This window comes from Phytophthora parasitica (assembly GCF_000247585.1).
Source record: "Phytophthora parasitica INRA-310 unplaced genomic scaffold supercont2.24, whole genome shotgun sequence".
NCBI classification, from domain to species: domain Eukaryota; phylum Oomycota; class Peronosporomycetes; order Peronosporales; family Peronosporaceae; genus Phytophthora; species Phytophthora nicotianae.
In genome coordinates, this window is record NW_008649010.1 from 674,531 (window position 1) to 698,598 (window position 24,068).

At 50.5% G+C, this 24,068-nt stretch overlaps 10 protein-coding genes across 10 annotated transcripts in view; 7 read left to right on the forward strand and 3 right to left on the reverse strand.

Moving 5' to 3' along the window:
* Nucleotides 1-1,263: 1,263 nt before the first annotated feature.
* On the forward strand, nt 1,264-2,581 carry PPTG_11437 (hypothetical protein). The gene is made up of 2 exons (XM_008906761.1): nt 1,264-1,434; nt 1,497-2,581. The coding sequence occupies exons 1-2, from the start codon at nt 1,368-1,370 to the stop codon at nt 2,438-2,440; spliced, it is 1,011 nt and encodes a 336-aa protein (XP_008905009.1). The 5' UTR covers nt 1,264-1,367; the 3' UTR covers nt 2,441-2,581.
* Nucleotides 2,582-2,597: 16 nt separating this feature from the next.
* On the forward strand, nt 2,598-3,368 carry PPTG_22849 (hypothetical protein; the record flags this gene model as incomplete). The annotated part of the gene is made up of 3 exons (XM_008906762.1): nt 2,598-2,926; nt 2,996-3,039; nt 3,116-3,368. Exons 1-3 carry the CDS (start codon nt 2,627-2,629, stop codon nt 3,366-3,368), a joined length of 597 nt encoding a protein of 198 aa, XP_008905010.1. The 5' UTR covers nt 2,598-2,626.
* Nucleotides 3,369-3,831: 463 nt separating this feature from the next.
* PPTG_11440 (hypothetical protein) lies at nt 3,832-6,177 on the forward strand (the record flags this gene model as incomplete). Its single annotated transcript, XM_008906763.1, has 1 exon — nt 3,832-6,177. The coding sequence occupies one exon, from the start codon at nt 3,832-3,834 to the stop codon at nt 6,175-6,177; it is 2,346 nt and encodes a 781-aa protein (XP_008905011.1).
* A 590-nt stretch (nt 6,178-6,767) lies between these two features.
* PPTG_11441 (hypothetical protein) lies at nt 6,768-9,200 on the forward strand (the record flags this gene model as incomplete). Its single annotated transcript, XM_008906764.1, has 1 exon — nt 6,768-9,200. One exon carries the CDS (start codon nt 6,768-6,770, stop codon nt 9,198-9,200), a length of 2,433 nt encoding a protein of 810 aa, XP_008905012.1.
* A 1,341-nt stretch (nt 9,201-10,541) lies between these two features.
* PPTG_11442 (hypothetical protein) lies at nt 10,542-12,875 on the forward strand (the record flags this gene model as incomplete). Its single annotated transcript, XM_008906765.1, has 1 exon — nt 10,542-12,875. One exon carries the CDS (start codon nt 10,542-10,544, stop codon nt 12,873-12,875), a length of 2,334 nt encoding a protein of 777 aa, XP_008905013.1.
* A 329-nt stretch (nt 12,876-13,204) lies between these two features.
* PPTG_11443 (hypothetical protein) lies at nt 13,205-15,423 on the forward strand (the record flags this gene model as incomplete). Its single annotated transcript, XM_008906766.1, has 1 exon — nt 13,205-15,423. One exon carries the CDS (start codon nt 13,205-13,207, stop codon nt 15,353-15,355), a length of 2,151 nt encoding a protein of 716 aa, XP_008905014.1. The 3' UTR covers nt 15,356-15,423.
* On the reverse strand, nt 15,160-17,016 carry PPTG_11444 (hypothetical protein). The gene has a single exon (XM_008906767.1). It carries the CDS (start codon nt 16,803-16,805, stop codon nt 15,426-15,428), a length of 1,380 nt encoding a protein of 459 aa, XP_008905015.1. The 5' UTR covers nt 16,806-17,016; the 3' UTR covers nt 15,160-15,425.
* A 94-nt stretch (nt 17,017-17,110) lies between these two features.
* PPTG_11445 (hypothetical protein) lies at nt 17,111-19,470 on the reverse strand (the record flags this gene model as incomplete). Its single annotated transcript, XM_008906768.1, has 1 exon — nt 17,111-19,470. Exon 1 carries the CDS (start codon nt 19,451-19,453, stop codon nt 17,111-17,113), a length of 2,343 nt encoding a protein of 780 aa, XP_008905016.1. The 5' UTR covers nt 19,454-19,470.
* A 1,804-nt stretch (nt 19,471-21,274) lies between these two features.
* Nucleotides 21,275-23,577, reverse strand: PPTG_11446 (hypothetical protein; the record flags this gene model as incomplete). The annotated part of the gene is made up of 1 exon (XM_008906769.1): nt 21,275-23,577. The coding sequence occupies exon 1, from the start codon at nt 23,546-23,548 to the stop codon at nt 21,275-21,277; it is 2,274 nt and encodes a 757-aa protein (XP_008905017.1). The 5' UTR covers nt 23,549-23,577.
* Nucleotides 23,578-23,898: 321 nt separating this feature from the next.
* The window catches only part of PPTG_22850 (hypothetical protein), a gene marked incomplete at both ends in the record, with an annotated part of 1,806 nt that continues 1,636 nt past the window's right edge, over nt 23,899-24,068 (forward strand). Inside the window, one exon of the mRNA XM_008906770.1 lies at nt 23,899-23,928. Within this exon, the coding sequence (XP_008905018.1) occupies nt 23,899-23,928 (30 nt within the window). The remainder of the gene's footprint in view (nt 23,929-24,068) is intronic.

The following is a 24,068-nucleotide window of genomic DNA, read 5'->3' on the forward strand; positions in this document are numbered from 1 at the left end:
AGCTGACGTCGTCTATCACGCTCGCTGCCATTTAGCGCTGATATCTATCAAGCAGCTTGCACGCCAGAGAAGTTTACTCGAGCTTGGCACAAAACTTGCTACGTGCGTCCTCGCTAACTAGATTCCACAACATCATGACTGGAGCACCCATAGTCACGCGTACACACATGCACATGGATCGAGGGAAGCGCAACCAGTTCACTGCTTTCGTGCGCTGAGCTCGCCGAAGTAATTGGATAGCTGAACTCATCGTCCGGACGTCGCCTGTGCGGTCCGTCTTCCGCTCTTAACCCGAGTACAAGTCCAGCGTTGGACCGACGCTACGTCTTCAGTGAGTCAACCAAACTCGGAACCGCACATCGAACCACACCGCCAAAGTTCGCTATGCGGCGTTGAGCAGTAGCGGTTTCAATGAACAGGGTACTGGAGACTGCAGAGTTCTGCATCGAGCCCCCGAGAAACAGCGCTCTCAACAGAGATACCTCCGGCGACGGCACAGTCGGAAAAAGGAGAACGAGCCACGAGGTGGAGCGGAGCTGGCATTGATGAAGAGGTTTGTCCTTCTTTATCCTGAACAACACACATCACAGCAGCCTTGCTGACTAGTTGCACCACGCCGGAATCCGCTCCGGGTGCTATGGGACCCCCCCTCGTAGATCTTGCACCGCAACAGCGGCGCATGACGCTTTCACGTCAGAGACTCTGAGTGACGTGGCGAGCGCTCGGAAACGCGGCCTCGTCACTCCAGCGTTCCTTGCTTCTCTATGCTACTTGTATCTTTATCCAGTATGCAGCACGTCGAGCTAAGTTAGCGACTCGCTTAGCGCGAGCCATCTGCTCGAAGTTGGTGCATGCAACGCAATATCCGTGTTGAAGTGCTGTCAATCTGATAATTGTGATTTGGACCAACCAATTCGGACCATATTTCATTGCCTTTGCTTAAATGTGTCTTCCATGTTGCCATCCCCGTAAGCTCATTCCGATGATGCTGAGCCTGGGTGAAAGTGATGAGGCTCAAAAGTTCAGCCTGAACCCCCTGAATTTCGCCCAACCTCAACGTTTGGTGGAGTGAATACTCACCGACAGAGCCTATCTCGTAGCCTGAGCACTTGTCCTTCCAATCATCGGCGGATGCGCATTTGCTGCTTGGGGTATGCGGCCAAATCCTTCGTGATTGAAGCAGCTTCAACAGTGCAAATCAACGTCAACAACATCCGTGTCGCAATGATCGCACTTTTCTTCATCAACTCGAAACTAACATACTGCAATCATTTCATCACATCAGATTGCGGAAAAGAAAAGCAACCCGCGATCCTTCCTCAGATTCGAATTTGCCAAGTCAAGCACAAGACCATCACTCCTGCACCATGACCACCCTCAAGATCGTCGTATCCGGCGCCGCCGGCCAGATCGCCTACTCACTGCTGCCTCTCAGTACGTCCCTTGGTCTCCCCCTTGTGTTTTCTCCCTAGCCTAACGCCTTGCCATGTTTGCAGTCTGCATCGGCCACATCTTCGGCCCGAACCAGCGCGTGGAGCTGCGTCTGTTGGACATTGAACCGGCCCAGGAGGCGCTCGAAGGCGTCAAGATGGAGCTGCAGGACTGCGCCTTCAACCTGGTGGACGCCATCATTCCCACGGCCGACCTGGAGACCGCCTTCAAGGACGCGGACGTCGCCATTCTCGTGGGCGGCTTCCCACGTAAGCAGGGCATGCAGCGCAAGGACCTGATCGAGAAGAATGTAGCGATCTTCAAGGCTCAAGGAGCCGCCATCGACAAGTTCGCCAGTCGCGATGTTAAGGTGCTAGTCGTGGCCAATCCGGCCAATACAAACTGCCTCATCGCCATGGAGAACGCGCCCAGCATCCCACGTCGCAACTTCTCGGCGCTCACGCGTCTGGATCACGAGCGCCTACGCTCGTTCCTTGTGGAGAAGGTCAATGAGACTCAGAGCACTAAAGTCACGTCCAAGGATGTCAACAAGGTCGTGATTTGGGGCAATCACTCGAGCACGCAGGTGCCTGACGTCACGAACGCTGAGGTGAAGGGCCAGGCGTTTGATAAGATCGTTTCGGACAAGGACTGGGTCGAGAAGAAGCTCGTCAAGGACGTGCAGGAGCGCGGTGCGGCCATTATTAAGGCTCGCAAGCTCTCGAGTGCCATGTCCGCCGCTGCTGCCATCGGCGCCCACCTGCGCGACTGGTTCACCGGCTCCAAGGACGGAGAGTTCGTGTCTATGGCCATCTGCTCGGATGGCAACAAGTACGGCGTGCCCGAAGGACTCATCTACTCGTTCCCGGTCAAGTGCGCGGGCAATGGCGCGTACGAAGTGGTCAACGGTCTCCCCATCTCGCCACGCATCGATGCTATGATGAAAGCCACCGCCCAGGAACTGACCGAGGAGAAGGCCGACGCTGTGGAGATTCTGTCGCGCCAGTAAGCAAGATCCAGACCCTGACACTCCGTTCGAGTTATTTTCCTTTATGTGCTGCTTCGATCGTCTATTTGACCATCTAAACCCAATGAATTACTTGTTATTACGTGGATGATTGATGTAAAATGTCAATAATTGCAATTACTCAAATATTTTTTGGTCTATTCCGGTAGTCGTAGCAGTTGCTAACCGATGCTTTTTTTTAGGCAACATTGGAGCTGTATTACTTCAGTGTCAACTAGCATGGCGACGGTGCTGCAGCGTATCAAGGACAAACGGTTGACAGCTGCACAAGAACGCGAAACTCGAGTGGTTTTTGAGCTGGTGACAGAAGGCTCCGAAGTCATGACTGTGAAGCAGCTCAAGTTGTGTCTGCGAGCGCTGGGCTTCAGTATTGCAAAGGGAGAGGCGCAGACACTTGTGTACGAGTTCGACTTCACAGACACAAACACCATCGGCTTTGCGGACTTTCAGAAGATCTTTCTGTCCAAAGTGAGTGGCCTCTGGTCGTCGATAATTGTACACCAAGCTAAGTACAATTGTGATACGTGTACGTCACAGACACTGGAGACTAGCGAACGCGACAGATTTGAGCAGGCATTCAGGTTTCAATCAGAGGAACATCGTGCAGCAATTTCGCGATAATATGGTTAACGCGTTTTCTCTCATGTGCTATTGCAGAGCCATGTCGAATGAGACCGCTGACAAGATTTCTCTGTGTCAGCTCTCCTCGGCCTTGCACGCCACAGATATTTTTGAAATTGTTGATAGACAAGACGAAGGCGACAAACTGATCGACGGCAACGTTCTCCGTCATCAAATGGCCTTACAGCATTACGCTGATGAAGATATCGAGGCTGTGCAAGGATTTCTTGATAATACAGCCGAGCTACGCATCTCCAAAGACGTTTTAGCGGCTTTTCTTCGAATATAATTGCACTACAATAATTTATCAGTTAACCGATCAAAACGAGTCCCCAGTTGTGAGCAATGAGGTTGCGCTAGTCGTCCGTGACAGCTTGGTACGAATGCCGCATTTGGAGTCGTGTAAAGCATACGATATCATGATATCATGTTGAAGTGATCCAAAAATGTAGACTTAAATTAAAATACATCGCTGTGGGCTAGTGCGGTTTGCTGAATCCACTAATCGTTTGAGCCGCTGAACGGTACTATGACATTGTGTTGTATACGACAAGATCACCAATTGTCCGCTGGAGTGAGAAATCAGACCAGAAGCACACAGTATGTTCCCGTGCCGTCAGAGTACTTCTGTCGTGCTCCGCACATTTGCGGACCATACACGCACTTCACTATATAATAGGGTTCATTTACCAAAAAGCCTCGAGGAACAAGGGTCCTCCGTATAAAAAACTAGAACCAGTCTACAAGCGTCGATGGGGTTGCACAACTTGCTCAAAGAGCGTCACGGACGTGAGGTTACAGCCACACAACACAATAAGGCTAGCAGGAACCCCTTCAGAAACACTTTCAGTCCGGCACCAACTCTTTCGACACCTGGAAGCGACGAGCTCGACGCCGAAGCTAACGTGGCCAAGCTCAACAACGCCCTGTCGGACGACGAACTATTGAAACGCGCGCGAGAAGCTCATACCAGTGTTGACTTTGGATCATTAGCAGCTGGACCAGAGTCAAACGGGGAATGGAAGCGCGTGGAATCTGCCGATGGCTTCGCTGTCTTCCGACGACAAGGCTCAATGAACAACAATGGCAAGCAAAGGGAAGGCCTGGAAGTCATGTGTGTTGGCCATGTGGAAGCCAGTGTGGAAGAGATCACTAGTATCCTTCGCTCGAGCTCCGAAGCTGAGCATAACACGGTGATGAGTGGATTATACGATAAAGGTTTCATTTTCGGATCATATGAACGAGAAGTGTCGTGCACAGAGAATCTGGATGACGACGACGATGACGACGTTGATAACGATGAACAACTCGCTGTCAAGACCAAGAGTTTCTCTCGCACGACGATCTTGGGACATAACGAGCAGTGGTGCTACTTCGACTACTTCCAGCGCAAGAAAGACCGTGACGGCTTCGCGATCTCTAAGCGTGCGTTACCACCTTCAGAGGATACTCCAGGACGAATAGTCGGAGACCATTCCCGAGTGGATCAGCTTCACGGATTGAACGCTTCGTACCTCGTTGACAAGATCCCCAACCAAAAAGAAGTGCGTGTAGTATTCCACGCATGGTTTGAAATGGAGGAGGAAGAAGTACAAGAATACTATGCCCGCAAACGGAAGGGATCTCGACGTAGAAGCTATGAAACCACACGATCACAAGCAAGTGCTAGCACATCTCAGCGCCGTAAATCATTCGAGCACGGTGGTCACACCAAGCACAAAACTCAGCTTCGTCGATTACTGGCCATGGCTCACGGTGTCACAAAACTCCCCAGTATGGTGCGTCGTCGCCGCTTTGGTGTTCAAGTGCCGGTCGATTTAAACACCGTGCATGTCACGAACACTCGCTGTCCATGCTGCACTCACAGTTTAAAGCTGTCACTAGCAGTGGCCGCATCAGCGATCACAACGCTAAATCTCGGTTCTTTGAAGACGCACAACAAGCGCTGCTACTTGTGCGGATACCTCGTTTGTGCCGACTGCTGGAGTGCCGAAACCATGGAATGCGCCTCTAGACGAGTAGCTGCTATTGTCGTGTGTACACGATGCCGTGCGAACGTTCAAGCGTGTGAATACTCTGAAGTGTTCTCGGGCACTGCTGCTCAACGAGAGAAACACCAAGGTCCACCTCGTGTCGTTGAGGACTCGGAAAACGCGCCGACTGTGTCGTTGCTGGTCGATTTCTTGTCTGCTTCTCTGTTGAACTCGACTGCTGATAGCACCGAGCATGCGGCGGTGATGGCAGTGATTCGGACACTGCTCCGACAGGACTCGGAAGACGATTCCGACGACTATTCTAGCGAAGAAGACAAGAGCGAATTCGACCGCGATGAACCGCGTTTTAAGATTCTTGGAGAGACCGGGGTGGTGGAAAAGGTTGGAAAGGTACTGAGTGATGAGGAACATCTACCCCCTCTTGAAGCGTGCAAACTTGGAAACGCTGCCGAGAGAAACTACGTCTTGGACCTTCCCGAAAATCCGAAAGCGGACGTTCCGCTTTCCCCGATCCCAAGCAATGAAGCCGATCGAATCGCAAGTTCGAAGGCTTCGGGAATACTGCAACTCGCCGGTATCCTCGCCCCCAAGGACAAAGATGCAGAGTCTAAGGGTGACAAGCCGGATATTCACGACCTGGAGCTACTATGTCGCTTGGCTGTCAAGACGATGGACTGTTCGTATTCATTCGTGACGGTCATGAGTGAGAAAGACGAGCATGTCTTGGCGAGTACACATCCCGATTTCGCCGGCGCCGTCGTGCCACGTGAACAAACGACGTGCCAGCATCTGCTGATGTCACCACATCCGTTCATGGTAGCGCACCATGAAGCTGACGTTCGCTTCCAGAACCATGGACCCACCTCATCAATCCCGATCCGATTCTATGTGGGTTTCCCCGTTAAAGTTCCGCTTGTTGGTGGCCAACCTGGCGACCCGGAGATGATTGCAGCGACGCTGTGCTGCGTCGACTCGAAGCCCCGAAATGAGATCACTCGCACACAATACGCTACGATGACTCGGCTAGCAACTACAACAAAAACCTTTTTACTGCAGAAAAGTCAGCAACTTCAACTAGGACATGCAACCCCGTTGACTGCTTAGAGTCATGGCATCGATTATTATACAACATGCTTATTAATTAAATATGTAAATTAAATTTGTCTACTGACATTCTAAAGCGTGTCACCTCTGTACATGGGGTAAGAATCTAAGATCAGCCCATCCAGCCTTCGAGGCAGCATACAGGTTACAGCTTCGGAGAGACCTGTCTGTCACGCGAGATCGACACCCTTCTTCTTTAATTAACATTAAAAAGAGCGACCATCGGAAACCAAGAAAAGAATGACAAACGCAAGAAGATCAACGGAATTGTCGGAAATATTCAGGGTGCGACGTTGCTTCCAACTTATATTTTTCTGAGCCCACATATCTATACTTATGAAGATTTGTAGAAAATTATTAATACACTAAATCTCCGTCCTCGTTACTTTAGTAAAAGGCTTTATCCACACAACAGAACTTGGAGAATTTTACATACACTTCTGCTATACTGAACTCATCCATCCACTACTGGTAACCCGCGCACGTGTCACGTTTCCGGTTGGTTGTCAGCACTTCCTTCAATCTCCAGAACTAAAAACGCGCCTTCACTGAGACTCACCACACATAAGAACTTGCGAAACTTTTTTATGATGGGTTTCACCAAGGTGCGAGGCATTTTCGAGACGAACAAGCTTAGTCGTCAGCATGCCCGGAGCAGTTCGCAGTACTTGGAATCGAGTAAAAACACGTCCGAACAATCTCGGTCGGTAACAAGAAAGCAAAGCAATGACCTTGAACAAGAAATCGACCAGGCGATTCTGTACAAGCTTCCGTCAGACACTGAGATGCTCCAAAGAGCGCGCGAATCTCATGCGAACATCGACTTTGAAGCACTTGCAGCTGGTCCGGAGAAAGGTGGGCCCTGGCAACGCGTGGAAGCTACCGAAGAATTTATCGTGTTCAAAAGTCCAACCACTGCAGATACCAAAGACGGCCGTCTTCCTGGTCTCGAGGTAATGTGTGCTGGCCAACTTGATGCTTGCGTTGAGGAGGTGGCCAGTGTTTTTCGCTCAAATTCTGATATTGACCACGCAACTACTATGGAGAGGCTTTACAAGAAGAGCTTTATCTTCGGATCCCTCGATCGCGAGGTGCCATGCGCAGAGGAATCTCAGAACCAAGACGATGACTCGAATGCTAACTCTGACGAACAGCTTAATGTGAAGACCACCAGTTTTCTACGCTCAACACTCTTCGGTCGCAACGAACAATGGTGTTTCTTGGATTACTTCAAACGGATAGAGGATCACGATGGCTTTAGGATATCACAGTGCGCTTTACCACCTTTTGAGCCCACTCCCGGTCGTGTTGTACGTGAAAACGCGCGTGTTGACCAGCTACACGGACTCAACGCGTCGTACCTGGTCGATAAATTACCGAGTGATACAGGTCTTCGAGTAGTCTACAACGCCTGGTTTGAAGATCCAATGAAGGACATCGAGACTACCACCTCCAGTAGCGATGCTAGTCGATCTAGTCGCAGCTTTGGGTTAAGCGTTATGTCGTCTCTGAGCTCCAAGAGCTTGCAGTCTCCCTCAAATGGAAACGACCAAAGTTTATCAAGCCAAAGCAGTGATCGACGACGAAGTTCAGGCTTACTAGTAGCTTCAAATTCGAGCTTTATTGGTCTGAACGAAGCTGCAGATGGTAAAGCCCAGCTCCGTCGACTATTATCGATGGCTCACGGGATGACAAAACTTCCTGATCTTATCAGCCGCCGTCGATTTGGCATTCAAGTACCTGCAGATCTTGAAGTTATTCAAGTTGAAAACACACGCTGTCCATGCTGCACGCACAGTTTAACACCGGTAAGGATGTCACTTTCCATGGCAGCTTCAGCTATCACAAATCGGAGTCTCCGGTCGCTTAAATCGGACACCAGACGATGTTATCTCTGCGGGTTTCTCGTTTGTATGGACTGTTGGAGTGCCGAGCGCATGGAGAGCACAGTCGGACGTGTGGCGGAAATTGTGGTGTGCACACGTTGTCACGCGAGTATCAAGGCTTGCGACTATTCTGAAGTGTTCGCTCCTGGTCAGGAAGAGTGTCGGGGACCCGTTAATGTCGTTGAGGACCACGACAATAAATCTCTGGCTTCTTTGCTGACCGATCTCCTGTCCACCTCATTGATGAACTCAACTAGTAGTCAGGACCGGGCAGCCGTGCTGTCGGTTGTGCGTACGCTTCTCCAACAAAGTGAAAAATCTCAAGAAGAAAGCGACGATAGTGACAGCTTTGATGAAGGCTTTGACAAGCTTCACAACGATAATGTCTCAATATTGGAGCTTGATAAATACTTAGGTGATGACAATCAACTACCAGAGCTCGAATCCTGTGTGTTCGCCAACTCACAGAAGCGTGGATACCCAATCGAACAGCCGGATGACCCGAAGATTATGGTCCCTCCAACGATTATCCCGCCTTATGAGCAAGCTCGTCTTCAATTCATCAAAGACAAAGGGTTAATGCTACTCGCTAACGAGCTCGCACCGGTAAATCCTGCTCCTGAAATATCCTTCGAGAATGTGTCCGATGTTCGAGATCTCGATATTCTGTGCCGCCTGGCTGTCCGTTCTTCGGGATGTCCGAATACGTTTTTATCGATCATGGGTACTGAGCACCTTCACATTTTGTCATCGTCGAATCCAGCGTTCCTCCATGCAACGATGCCTCGAGAACACACTGTGTGCCAACACACGATCATGACTCCGAAACCATTTATCATTTCACATCCAGAAGCGGACGTACGATTTCACGAACTTGGGGCTATTAAGGCTTTGTCTACACGTTGCTATATGGGCTTCCCGCTAATTGTACTAATGATTGATGACAACACGGGCACAGAGACGGAAATGCCCGTGGGAACGCTGTGCTGTGTTACTCCACATGCACGCTCCGAACTCTCGCGTTCGCAGTATGTTACTTTACGACGGATAGCCGACACAGCTTCCCGGTTAATTCAACTGAAGAGCCGGCTGCTTCAAGAACAGCAGAGCGCGATGCTTGATAATCCTCAAATATGACTGCCCAACACTGCCCACACACTGTTAGGCAGTCATTTTGAGGTGTCACATTGATGATCAAGTTGGGCCAATACTGATCTTTCATGGTGGCGTTTGGTTCTTGTGACGTAGGTACTTCATCGCAGTAACACAAAGGACACCCCCAGATGAATTTCAACCTAAAGGAATGATCTTTTGCTAACTCTAACGTTTGCACAAGTTAGTTGAGAGGTGTAACTTGCAAAACCATGTTCTAGCTTATTCAAAGTGTAAGCGAAACGTTATTTTTTTTTCTCTCTTTTTGCTAGAAAAAGTAGTTTTCAAAATCTTTAAAAGTGTTCCTAAAAAAATTAAGCTCGCAAATCCTTTTTGCACCTGTGCATATTTGCAAGGATGCCGTGGCAAGCGTCCATGTATCTTCGATAAACGAAGAAAACCATCTTTACGCGAATTTGCAGTTTGTGGCTAGCACCCATAGGTCCATAATAAGTTGAATCGAACAGTTTTCGTCAACTGGTATTTAATTGAAAAAATGTACACACACATGTTCTTGCACAATTTTCCTGCCAGTTTCTCGTAAAATTATTAGCTTGTGTTAAAAGCCCTCTCGTCTCTTGTCAACAAACGCACGGGTGAATCCATGAAACTACTGCAGAATTCCCCTTGTTGCTCAATCGACGTAAACTTCACAACATGAGCAGATGCCCATCGAATTCTATGGATGAATGTTTTGTAAAGCTGCCCTGATGTTCACGCAACGCGTTGCGTTCCAGGTCGCCCTCGGTGGCGAGAACATTACGGTCCCTCACGTATCGTTTTCCTTAACGTTACGCATGCTACTCAGACATAGAGCGTTAACAACCAAAATTTGACGAAGACAGCATCTCACAAAGGATTCAAAAAACTTGAAGAGGTTCTCTCTTTTAGAATTAAAAAAAAAATAGATCAAAATCGTTGGTCTATCATGTCCAATGTGAAAACAATGGCAAGCACTTTTCGTCACTGTCCGTTGGGTTCGCTACCCTCACCGTTGAGCAAATCTCCTGACCTCGTTAAAATTGTCTTGACTTATCATAAAGGCATCATAAGTGCGACTTAATTGCAACATTGGCCTTTCCTCGATCACTTCAACCGCTTCAGGCCAGTAAACGGAATTTAAAAATGGCTCATTCCCGCAAATTAAAACAGGTAAGTTCATTTTGGACTGGCCACACTGGCGCAGTCGAGTGCGAGAACCTTGCAAGACACTTTAATCATCGAGCGGTTTTCGCGCAATTCCATCAGTACCAAAAGAGCGACGAACGGAGAACATCCCCCATCCCCGCTCTCACATAAATACCAGAGCTCTGCTATTACTTCCAAATGAGTCTTGCAAAGGTTCGCGGTATGTTTGAGGATGTGAGTAAGCGTCGACGTCGTGGATGGAATGGCTCCCAATACTCGGAATCTTCCGGTACAAACTTGTTCGACCCCACCCCATCCTTCTCAACGCAGCAGAGGGACGAATTCGACAACGAGAACGCCAACAAGCCTCTATCGGACGCCGAAATGCTGGAACGAGCTCGAGTCTCTCACATGAACGTGGATTTTGATGCTCTTTCGGCCGGTCCAGAGAAAGGTGGGCCTTGGCATCGGGTCGAAGCTGCTGATCGGTTTGTCGTGTTCAAGCGTCCGTCTTCTGCACCAGCAAACGGTATTCGCGTTCCTGGACTTGAAGTCATGTGTGCTGGACGACTTGATGCGAGTATTGAGGAAGTGGCCAGCGTTCTTCGCTCCAACTCGGAATTTGATCTTGCCAGCACCATGGAGGGGCTTCACGCTAAGAATTATATATTTGGATCTCTCGATCGCGACGTACCGTGCTCAGACGAGCAGCAACAGGATCATGAATCCGACGTGAATGCCAGTGAACAACTCAACGTCAAGACCAGTAGTTTTATGCGTACAAATCTCTTCTCACGCAACGAGCAATGGTGCTTCACGGACTTTTTCCAACGGAAGAAAGAGCGGGATGGATTCACCATCTCTCAACGTGCACTGCCTCCTTTTGAGCCAACTCCAGGTCGAGTGGTTGGGGATAATGCTCGTGTAGATCAGCTGCACGGTCTCAACGCGTCGTACTTGGTTGACCAGCTTCCGGATCGAAAGGGGCTTCGAGTCGTCTACAACGCATGGTTCGAGGACGTGATCAAAGATTTTGAGGACTATTTTACAAATAGTGAGCGAAGTATGTCAAGTCGTAGCAGCAGTCGACGGAGGAGCTCCGGTTTGAGTGTCACCTCAACGTCGAGTACGTCCAGTACGCTTCCCGACGAGACCAGTGGTGTTAAAGCTCAGAAACGTCGACTACGGTCGCTGGCTCATGGTATCACGAAACTACCGGAGCTTATTCGACGTAGACGCTTTGGTATCCAAGTTCCGGCAGACTTTGAAATGGTACAGGTAGCTAACACACGCTGTCCGTGCTGTACGCACAGTTTGGCTCCAGTTAAGATGTCATTGTCTATGGCAGCTTCGGCTATTGCAAAGCGAAGTCTTCGCTCGCTTAAAATGGACACGAGACGTTGCTACCTATGCGGGTACCTCGTGTGCATTGACTGCTGGAATGCAGAGTACATGGAGAGTACAGTTGGTCGTGTAGCTGCTATTGTGGTCTGCACTCGGTGTCACGCTTGCGTCAAGGCCTGTGATTACTCAGAAGTGTGCGATCCAGACAACAATACCATCCACAAAGGACCAGTCAAGGTTGTCGAAGATAAACGCGACGATTGTTCAGCATCTTTGCTAACGGATTTTCTAGCAGCCTCGTTAGTGAACGAATCGGCCGGCAGTGCGGACCGTGCGGCCGTGTTGTCTGTTATTCGGATGCTTCTCCGCCAAAATGAAGCCACAGATACTGAAAGTGATGAAACCTACGATGATAGCGACGACGAAGATTGCAACAACGAAAACGTTTCGGTGGACGAGCTAGGCAAATTCTTGAGCGACGAAGACCAGCTACCAGAACTGGAATCTTGTGTAGTTGCCAGCGCTGAGCGCCGTGAATACGTAATTGATCTACCAGATGATCCAACCACAATGGTACCGTCCAGTGTGATCCCAACCCATGAAGACGTTCGTCTCAAAGTCGTCAATGATAACGGACTATTGCTGCTTGCCTACCAGCTAGCACCACTACACTCTATCCCTGAATCGTTCGACCACGCCTGTGACGTGCGCGACCTTGACTTGCTGTGCCAACTAGCAGTACGTGCAACAGGCTGCTCCGACTCATTTGTGACGGTCATGGGCGTTAAGCACAACCACGTTCTAGCTGCTACAAACCCAGGCTTCCACCACGCTGCGGTGCCTCGAGAACAAACTATCTGCCAGCATACTGTCTTGACCACCAGACCGTTCCTGGCGACACACCCAGAGGCCGACGTACGCTTCCACGAGATCGTGGCGGTCAAGGCGCTTTCAATCCGATTCTACGTGGGGTTTCCAGTGACGGTGTCCACACATGATGCTTTTGGGAATGAGGTGGAGATCCCGGTTGGTACGCTGTGCTGTATTGACTCAACCGCTCGTGCTGAGCTCACGCGCTCTCAATACGCAACCATGAAGCGGCTTACAGACACAGCGTCGAGGTTGCTTCAACTAAAGGGGAAACAACTTCGAGACCAACTTGGTCCGGAGACGACGGTACCAACATGATTGTAATTGTAAAATTTGACCACTTTTTGCAGATTCTAGATATACCCCCCCTCCCCCCCCCTTCAAAATAGCTTTAAAAAAGAATAAGACAGAATAGACATGTTCCACTTTTAACGATACGGGGCCTCAATTTTTTTTTCGTTACGTTTGGTGGCACGTCCGTAACGTTACTAGCTCCACCTTTTCTCACTGAATCCTGGACAGGCATATCGAGAAAGATATCATCTAAAATAGAAGTCCACCTTTATCGTCCACTAAGGAATTCCAGCGATCGCACCATTTGAAGTCTCAGCATTAACTCGTAGTCCTGCTACGGTAGATATCGCATCATGAAACTCGGAATTGTACGACGTGTGGTTGAGCAGGGTGGGAAACATCGAAGCTCTCCAGGACCGTCGCAGAGTGACTCCATAGCAACACAACCGAGTGACGCGAGTCTCACTGGGAGACACAGCAAAGTTCCGTCCGATACGAAGATTTTGAACCGTGCTCGAGATGCTCTTGACCATGTTGACGTTAAAGCGTTAGCAGCTGGACCAAATGCTGGTGGGCCATGGAAACGAGTGGAGGCAGTCGATCGCTTCGTGATCTTCCGCCAAGAAGATAAACTCGTCGATAGTGTCACTCGAGATACTGAAGTTCTCTGTGCTGGTCGTCTCGATGCCAGTATCGAAGAGGTCGCTGCAATCCTGTGTCCACTCAGTGAAGCTGAACACAATGCCGTGATGAAAGCTTTATACGGCAAACGCTTCTTGTGTGGCTCCGTGGAACGGACCATTCCCTGCAGTGGAGATACGATGTCTGGAAATAGTGTGAATGGCCAAGAACTCACAGTCAAGACCAGCACTTTCGCTCGGTCTACTATGTTCGGACCCAACGAGCAGTGGTGCTACACCAACATGTTTCAACGAAAAGAGGAGTGCGACGGCTTCGTAATCTCGCAACAATCTTTGCCAGTCTTGGAACACACCCCAGGACGGATGATTGGAGCTCAAGATCGTGTCGTTCAACTGCACGACTTAGCCGCTTCGTACCTGGTCGACTTGGACCCAGGAAGAAAAGGCCTGCGTGTCGTCTACAACGCCAAATTCCAGACGCCAGAACCTGTTAGAAACCGGAGCGCTTCTGATGAATTCTGCCCTCCTAGTCCAAGGAACTTGACAACAGACGTTGAATCAAAAGCACAGTCACGTCGACTCTTAACTCTCGCCCGTGGAGTGACCAGGATCCCAGAGCTTGTGCGTTGTCGTCGCTTCGGCTTCCAGGTGCCAGCTAATCTAGACACCATCGAGGTCTCCAACCCTCGCTGTCCTTGCTGCACGCGTAGTCTATCCCCAGTCAAGTTATCGCTATCAGCTGCTGCTTCGGCTATCTCTCACCGGAGTTTGGCATATTTGAAGACCAATACAAGACGATGTTACTTGTGCGGATATCTCGTCTGTGTGAACTGTTGGCAGTCCGAGCGGATGGAAAGTATGGCTGGGCGAGTAGCTTTGATTGTGGTTTGTACACGATGCCAAGCGTGCGTCGATGCGTGTAATTACTCGGAAATATCGTCGGACAGGAAGTACGGACCCCCTCGAGTTGTCGAAGATACATCCGAAAGCTCCATAGCGTCACTGCTAATTGATTTCTTGTCGGATTCACTCAAGCATTCTACTGTTGGAAGTACAGAGCATTCGACTGTACTTGCTGTCATTCGAGCGCTGTTACAGAACGATCAAGAGAATGACGGAGACGTCTGCGATGATGAAAGGAATGTAGAAGAATCAATAGCGCGAGTTGATCGGTTCCTGGGGGACGAAGACAGTTATCCTCTACTAGAAGACTGTACGCTGGCAAACGCTGACAAACGCGACTACGTGTTAGACTTACCTGATGATCCTGTCACGTCGGTACCTCGTGGACCGATGCCGAGTAACGAGAGTCTTCGCCTTTCAACCGCCAGAGACGCGGGTTTGCTCCTTCTTGCGGATCAACTCGCACCTGAAGTTCCGCGTACTGTGAAGTCTCTGATTGATATTCGCGACTTGGAACTCATTTGTCAACTGGCAGCGAAGACAATGGACTGTCCGATTGCGCTGGTATCGGTCATGGGAGTGAACCACGAGCACATTTTGGCGTCCACGAATCCACAACTCGCCGGCGCTGCTGTGCCGAGGGACCACACTATGTGTCAGCACCAGTTAATGTCCCAAGATCCGTTGGTGTTCATCCATCCAGAAGCCGACGTGAGGCTACACGCTATCCACACCATCAAGTTGCTATCTCTACGTACGTACGTCGGCTTCTCCGTTACGGCTCCGACACAGGACGGGCGTGACCAAATTGCAGTCGGCTCACTCTGCTGCGCTGACATGAAGCCCCATCCAGAACTCACACGCTGCCAGTACGCGATGATGCAGAACCTCGCTCGAACCGCGTCGTTGTTGATGCAGCACAAAGGTAAACAACTCCAGCAACGCGCAGCTCCAGCATAAATACGGTATGCACACACACCGTAACTCGAACTCTAACGCAAAATACAGCATGTCATTCGTTAAACCCGTCCTATCCTCTGCCTACCATGTGTCCAGGCCAGCTCACTCCGTCCTGTTCCTCCTCTTCTCCTCGCCTTGGTCTTGATGTGTCGGGTCGTGGTAGTAACCGTGCCAGCCGCTTGCAGAGTTCTCGACTCTCGTCGCATTTCCGCTCCAGTGCTGCCAGTTTTGCGTTAACGTCATGTGTGTCTTTGTTTCGCGGTTCCTGTTCGTGCTCGGGGTCATGAGGAGACCCGAACGCGCCTTCAAGTTGTTGTAGCCATTCTTCCTGTTGACTTAACTGTGATCGCACACGAGCTTCCAGTGCTGCTCGCTGTCGAGCCTCCTCTGCCAGAAGCTGCTCAAACGACCCGCTCAAACGCGCCAATGAAGCCTCATGTTCACCTGCAAGAGCGGCAAGAACCGCATTAGACGACAGCGCGTTCTTATTCCCGTCTGCGGACGCCCCAAGTGCAGCGTTGATCTCTGCTGTCAGGTCCGCCGTCGCCTGCTGCACCTTGGCGTCCACTTCGTCGCGCAGCGTCTGTACCAGATGCTTTACTGGACTGTGCTTCCCAGGCTTCCCGGTCGGGATGCCCAGCACCTTAGCGATCTGCGCCAGTTGCGACTGGAACGCGCTCTGTCTACCCTCCAAAGTCGAGATCCTGTCACTCAGCACTGTGGCCGTCGCCTGGTCCACCGAGGCCGGTGGGGTAGGCGGTGGCGGCGCTGAGTTCTTGTACTGTTTGGGCACGAACGGCGGTGCGTTGGCGCTCCAGTTGCCGTTGCTATTGCCGGCCGCCTTGACGTTCACTCTGCCGACCTCAATTGCTGTCGGGATCGAGTTCTTCGTCAGCTCCAGCACCTGATTCTGCAGAGCCTGTACCTGTATAGCCATCTCTTGCATCTGCGTCCTCATGGCATCGCAGTTGCATCTGCATCTTGACTGATTATCCGGCATCGGGCTGTCGCCGAGATGCCGGTGCACCGTGCCCAGCACCAGGTGCTCCAGCGCCTGTGCGAGCTCGGAACTCTTACGCGCCACTTGTCCAACAGCACGAGAGGCAGTCGCGGGTTCCTGCGTCGGTGGGGAGGGCGCAGGCAGCCCCGGCGCGCCGCGCTTGGTACCGTACATGGTTGTTACCGGTTGCGTAGGTGGCGCGTGCGTAGTCATACTGGCCGTCGTGGGCGCTGGACGGAACGCCGGTTGAAGATACGATAAGTACGAGGGCAGAGCTTCTTCTTCTCGCTCTTCTTCAGCTGGTTCCATGCGGTTCCAGAGCGCGCGCGAGCCTGAGGCGCCGATAGCGCCGTGCGACGGAGGTGGACTCGAGCCAGCGAAGCCCCACATACCGTCGCGCGTAGAGGAGCCATCATCGTCGCCCGTGAGATCACGACTGTTGAGCCACATAGAGTAGACGTAGGCGGACACGATGCAGGTGCTGCGGGGGTGAACGGAGCGCTGGGAAGAGCAGGAAGCGCGGGCGTAGCAAGCCGTCCGGTTGGCGATGAGCGACGGGCGGACGGTTGGACTGCTGGCTCTGATATCGGCTGTGACAAGACAAACTTGGCTTGACTATGGGCAATAGTGAAGCCAAGAGGTCAAGCGGCGGGACGTTCTGGTGATGGAGAAATGTGTACGAATGGTGTACAGAAAGACAGAAAATAGCTACATTACCAAATGGCTACATTACATGTACCTCGTCACATGCAGACCTAGTCGTAGTTAACTTGGCTACATGTCATGCTGCAATCCGTGTGCACCTCGATAGGTTGGTGTAGCTGGCGAGCCTTCTTCAGCAAGAAAGTTGTGGCGATGCGGGCTAGACGCTTCATCGTGGCGTATTGTCGACGCGTGATCTCGATGTGAGGCGTTGAATCGAGGCAGCAGAACATCCCCACAGTCACCTCTTCATCGCCCGGTTTGGCGCCTTCAGCAGGTACAGTGAGTGGGAAGCCGACGTACGAGCGGATATTTAGCAGCTTAGTTGTCTTCGCGTTGTGGAGACGCACGTCCGCTTCGTGGTGTGCGACCATGAACGGATACGAACCCATCAACGCGTGCTGACACGTCGTGTGCTCCCGCGCCGCGACGGTGCCGGCAATGGCTGGATGACTCTCAGCCAAGAAATGCTCGTGCTTGGCACACATGACGGCTATAAAGGCGTGGGAGAAGCCTACAGTCCTGACTGCCAATTGACACAACACCTCGAGGTCGTGAGTATCAGGCTTTACCTCGATGACATCGCCGGGAGGAACCTCCGGTGCGATACAATTGGCCAGCTCAAGGAGTCTGGTAGTCTTCGCGGCTGTGATACGGGCTGCTTCGTTACTTGGAACGGGAAAGTGAGGCACGTCCGTGTTGGGGTCGTCCGGTAAGCCCAAGAGGTAGTCTCGCTGGTCTGAATTGGCCAGCTTGCACACATCTAACGGCAGCACGTGCTCCTCGTCACTCAGTAGCATCTGGACGTTGTTCATAGCGTCATTACCTAGCGGCTCGATACTAGGACCGACACTGTCGTCGTCACTGTTATCATCGTCTTCAAGCTCGCTTTCGTTGGATTCGAGGAGCATCCGGATCACAGCCACCACAGCGGAGTGCTCTGCACTACCCGAGGTAGTGTTGAGCAACGAAGCAGATAGGAAGTCCACCAGTAACGAGACTACTGAAGTATCGTTCATGTCCTCCACTACGCGAGGGGGGCCACGGTGTTTTTCACGTTCTTTCGCTGTGCCTGCGAACACCTCGGAGTACTCACACGCTTGAACGTTTACGTTGCATCGAACGCAGACTACAATCGCCGCCACACGGCCAGCGCAACTCTCCATGTGCTGAGCCGTCCAGCAGTCGATGCACACGAGGTATCCGCACAAGTAGCAGCGTCTTGTGTCCATCTTGATATGTGCAAGGCTTCGATTCGCAATGGCTGAAGCTGCCATCGCCAGCGACAACTTGACGGGCGCCAAGCTGTGCGTGCAACACGGACAGCGTGAATTGTTGGCATAAGTGGCGCCGAGGTTGACTGGAATCTGAACGCCAAAGCGTCGACGACTTATAAGCTCAGGTAGTTTTGTGAGACCTTGAGCCAGCGCCAATAAACGACGAAGTTGTGCCTTGTGCTTGGAATTGTCGTCGTAGTCCATGGATTTCGAGCGGAAACTCGAGCTAAAGCTCAAACGCGGAGAACTAAAGCTATTGGACATGTTCTGACTGCTGGCACGAGCTCGGTCTGGATTCAGCTCTTGGGGATCGAACCACGCGTGGAGAACCACGCGCAGACCTTTGCAGTTGGGAAGCTTGTTAACCAGGTACGAGGCGTTCAATCCGTGCAGTTGATCCACTCGAGCGTTGCGTCCAGTGATGCGTCCAGGGGTAGACTCAGTGCGAGGCAGCGCACGCATGGTGATAGTGAAGCCATCTCGCTCCTTCTTGAGCTGGAAGTAGTCGAAGTAACACCACTGCTCGTTGTTGGCGAACATGGTTGTCCGCGTGAAGCTCTTGGTCTTCACAGCGAGTTGCTCGCAGTTGCTCGCAACCTTCTCATCGTCGGGCGTTTGGTTACCAGTCGGGGAGGGAGAACACGGCACCTCGCGCTCGTAGGACCCAAAGATGAAGTTCTTAGCGTAGAGCGCGGTCATGGCGTTGTTGTGTTCGTCTTCCGAGTTGGATCGGAAGATACTCGCCACCTCCTCGAGACTGGCGTCGATACGACCAGCACACAAGGTCTCCAAGTCATTCGCTCCTTTCTCGTTGTTGCCGGATGCGCTTTCTCGCCGGAAAATCACAAACTGATCCACCACCTTGATGCGTTTCCAAGGTCCGTTAGCATCGGGACCGACTGCCAGTGAATCAAAGTCCTCGCTCATTTGCGCCGCTCGAGCTCTTTTCAGCATCTCTTCGTCCGACAGCTGCACGTAGTTGCGCATCTTTTCATGCTGGAGATCGTCTTCGCTCTGCATCGTAGACATCGACGGATTCGAACTGAGACTGTTGGTAGAATACGATGATGACACGGACCCCTGCCGGTCGAATATACTGCGAACCGATGACAAGTGCATCTTTGGCTTGGTACAGTGAAGGCAAGGCGTCCAAATCTCGACTGAGGCAGTCCCCACGCCACCAACGGCCCACTACGACGGAAGATGGTCAAATTTCAGGTCGGAGCCCACCCTCGAAACGTCCAGGGGACTTGAAACGGTAAGTTATTTCCAAGTGTTAATGCAAACGGTGAGTAATAAGTCCCACGGAAGATGATAAAGGATGGCGAACCACTTACTGAAAACGAATCGTTGCCAAGTCTTTCGATGTCAGTGATTTCCGAACATTACACGGATCAACCACCCCTATGGACGGTTGTGATCAGCAGTACGCGAGCGCCTGTAAGACTTTCACCGTGACAGCATTGTATTTTTGGGCTGTCCGCCATATGCATGAAGGTGCAGCACAAGCCAACTGTAACTTAGTTTCAGTAGATGTGTCAAGTACCTCTTTGGTGTCCAAGTTGTCGCCTTTGAGTTGGTCATTTAAATGGCACAAATGTGAGAGCTCTGACTGTTTACTCCGACTGGTTTTACTGGAATGACGCCACTGTTCCGTTGCGTCACCTCAGTCAGCGGAAAGCCAACGCAACAACGGAAAGATTACGTCATAAGTCCGCTCTTTTGCAGAGTGGGCGCTCGTGGTGGGCGGAAACCTGGAAGAGGCCAGCGGTTGGAGTGGTTGCTACACGATGGACCGGAATCGAATAAGAGTTCCAAAAAACACATTAAGCACGAAAGTATACAATGGAAGCTGATCGACTTCTTTGACGAATCGCCAATGGCTTATTAGTTTCGACGAGGTACTGTATTGTCGAGGAGCTTCAACGGTTGATAAATTTCGAAATTATTATTTCTCTTCTTCGGAACGCTTGTTTGGTATTGTGTGATTTAAAGAAGCATATATATTTTTTTTTTACAAAATTCCAGGCTAAAAAAACGAGAAATAAAAGAAAGATCAACGCTGAAAATACTACTGAAGTCATTTATTGTCCGGTAATTTATTGTTATTGCAGAACCATGATTTGAAAGGATACTTTGATACTATTATTCAATAATGACTCACGCTTATTTTCTAGCTGGATCATCTAACAACTCTCTGTTCGGAGAATTCTTTGTTTCGTGGGGACGGATAACTTCGAGTTGTTAGGTAATACTTATTAATAGAACTTGCACTAAGGTCTCCGGAACTAATTTTGAAACATGATGTTTCAAAATTAGTTGGAAAAGCATTTGATTGGTGGGATATATTATTAAAATGTATTCACCCTGTTCGTTCGATGACCCACTCAAGGTTTTTATTTGTTTATTGCAAGTTTTTTTTTTTTTTGACCCAAGGTCAGCAATGCGTCGTACAAATTGGTTGGCGTGGATCTTTTTCCTTTTGTTGCTTGAGATTTGATAGATAATCAAGAGTTGTTTTTACAGCCATTTTAGATATTTTTAAGAAAAATATCAATCTTGCATCAATACCCCTCAGGCGCAGCGATATTCTGATATGTATTTCAAGATTGTTTGATTGGGTTCGGTCTATTTACACTTATTTTATACGAAATTCGTGCTGTATCCCGTCTTATCCGGTCCGATGTTAACTTCATTCGATTGCGTTGTTGGCCCCGCATATTTACTTCGTCGTGATTTGGTTTCTCAAGCTTATCGATTTTTCGCAGCCTCCGGATCTACATGTGAGAGGCTAGAAAAAAATAGCATTCTACTTTCATAGTTTTGTCAAGTTCGGAGATGGGTGACATGACACACACACACGATGGACATCTAATTGTTTAAAGGAAGTCTTTGCTTATCGAACAAACATTTTGGAAGGCGGGTAGTGAAAGTTGCACATCAAGATGCTTGGGCTGCTGTGGTATGTTGCAGCCGCCGACTTTTGTGCACCAAAATATGCGAGGAGGTGATTGCGAGCCGCTTCATCGTCGCGTATTGTGTTCGAGTGATCTCAGCACGAGGCTTGGAGTCGATGCAGCACAGCATACCCACTGTCATCTCTTCATCTTCAGGTTTGTCACCATTAATTGGTACGGTCAATGGGAAGCCCAGGTAGAATCGGATCGGGATTGCAGACACGGCGCCTTGCTTGTGGAAACGTACGTCAGCTTCTTGGTGTGTAGCCATGAATGGATAAGGAGACATGAGTGCGTGTTGACAGGACGTTTGTTCTCGAGGCACGGCAGCGCCAACGAACCCGGGGTGAGTTCCAACGACTACGTGCTCGTGCTTTGAACACATAATCGTCACGAACGAATACGCACAACCCAAGGTCTTCATCGCCAATTGGCATAATAATTCGAGGTCGTGAACATCAGGAGCGTCAACTTTCGCATTTGTGCGTGGAACTTCTGGGGCGAAAATGTCGGCGAATTCCAGCAACCCCGCAGACTTAATACTGGCAATGCGTTCGGCCTCGTTTTTTGGTATCGGAGACCGTGGCACGTCAACGCTCGGATCATCTGGCAGATCTAACTGATAAGTGCGTTGTTCAGCATTGCCTAGTTTACAGGCTTCTAGATTAGGCAATTGCTGCTTGTCGCTCAATATCTCACCAATCTTTTTCACCGCCTCCATCTCTTTGAAGTGAGGGACTTGCTCATTGCCATTATCGCATTCTTCATCAGAATCTTCATCGTCTGATTCCTCTTGTCGAAGGAGAAATCGAATCACATCCAATGCAGCAGCGTGTTCCACGCTACCCGAGCTCGTGTTCAGCAGAGAAGTAGACAGGAAATCCACCAGCAATGACACAGTTGAAGTATCGTTCGAGTCCTCCACAACTCGTGGGGGTCCACAATGCTTTTTCCGTTCTTCTGCCGTCCCAACAAACACCTTTGAATACTCGCAAGCTTGAACGTTGACATGACAGCGAGTGCAGACGGTAATGGCAGCTACTCGTCCAGAAAAACTCTCCATTTGCTCTGCAGTCCAGCAATCAGCACACACGAGATATCCGCACAAGTAGCAGCGTCGTGTGTCCACTTTGAGGTGTGCCAAGCTTCGATTGGCTATAGCTGAGGCTGCCATTGCCAACGATAACTTCACGGGGGCTAAACTGTGCGCACAGCACGGACAACGCGCCTTTGCTGAATCCTTTGAACGCATCATGGCTGGAATTTGTACACCGAATCGTCGACGACGAATAAGCTCTGGAAGGTTTGTGATTCCATGTGCCATAGCCAACAATCGACGCAGTTGCGCCTTGTGCTTACTGGTCTCACCATACGCGTATGAATTGCGACGCAGATTAGTGCTTGGATTTGTGTTGGCGCTGGAAGGTTCGTGGCTTCTACGTCTCGGGTTCTTGCGTTTAGCATTGGACTCTCCCAAGTCAAACCAAGCATGGAAAACGACGCGCAGTCCTTTACGATCAGGAAGTTTGTCGACCAGATACGAGGCATTTAATCCGTGTAGTTGATCCACTCTAGCGTTCTCTCCAATGATGCGTCCTGGCGTCAACTCTGTAGCTGGCAACGCACACTTCGAGATAGTAAATCCGTCGCGTTCTTTCTTGCGCTGGTAGTAGTCGAAGTAACACCACTGTTCATTGCGACCCAGGATCGTCGTGCGAGAGAACGTTTTCGTCTTTACTGTGAGTTGTTCACTGTTGTCCGCTGCGTCGTAACATGGCACCTCACGCTCGTAGGATCCGAGGATGAAGCTCTTGGTATACAACGCACTCATCATCGTATTGTGTTCCGCTTCGGAGCTTGATCGTAGGATGCTAGCGACTTCTTCAAGACTGGCATCGAGTCGTCCAGCACACAAGACCTCGAACTCATTGGGTTGATTGTCGATATTGCTGCTAGTTTTGGCTCCCCGACGGAAAACCACAAACCGATCCACCGCTTCGACGCGTCTCCAGGGTCCTTTAGCCTCCGGTCCGGCAGATAAAGCTCGAAAATCCTCGTTGGCTTGAGCTGCTCGAGCCCGTTGAAGCATTTCGTGATCCGATAGCGATGCTGTTGCTGTTGCTGCTTCTTGCTGGCTGTCGTTATCGCTCTGCGTCGATATCGTTGGTGTCGGGCTGACCAAGCTGGGAATATCGACGGAAGAGGGTGGGTCGCCCCAACCTTGTTTGAACATACTGCGTACTCTTGACAGATACATGACAAATGTAGATCTGTTCAAGATGTTCGATACACGAAGTGCCAAGTGAGAGTCAAGACGTGATGATCGCAACCTTTTACGCCTGTCCTCGACAAGTGAACCGCCACGAAATCTTTGGGAAAACCACTTCCGGTCTAGTTCAGACCAGTTGCAGTCCTGGTTTCGACAGAATCCAGCAGTTATCGTCAGCCACAGAACCGCCGACTCGCTAGTCCAAGGCGTGGCGGGGTGTAATTAACGAAGGTACTAAATAGCAGGGTGTTGGTCGCGACGTACCAAGCTCTAGACTGGTGACAGTGGCAGTAGCTGAAGACATCCACTCTCCAACGAGAGTTGATTGAGTCGCCAGTATGATTCACTTAGCTTGTCACGCCGCGTGCGTAGTTATATACATGTATCCGATTGGAGAGCACCGAGTTCCGCCCGGTATTGCAGCCGTCACGGAGCTTCTGCTTGACTGTCGAAGAAGCGTGTCCCTCTGCACGAGATGGCTACACTCATTGCCCTCGAAGATACCTTG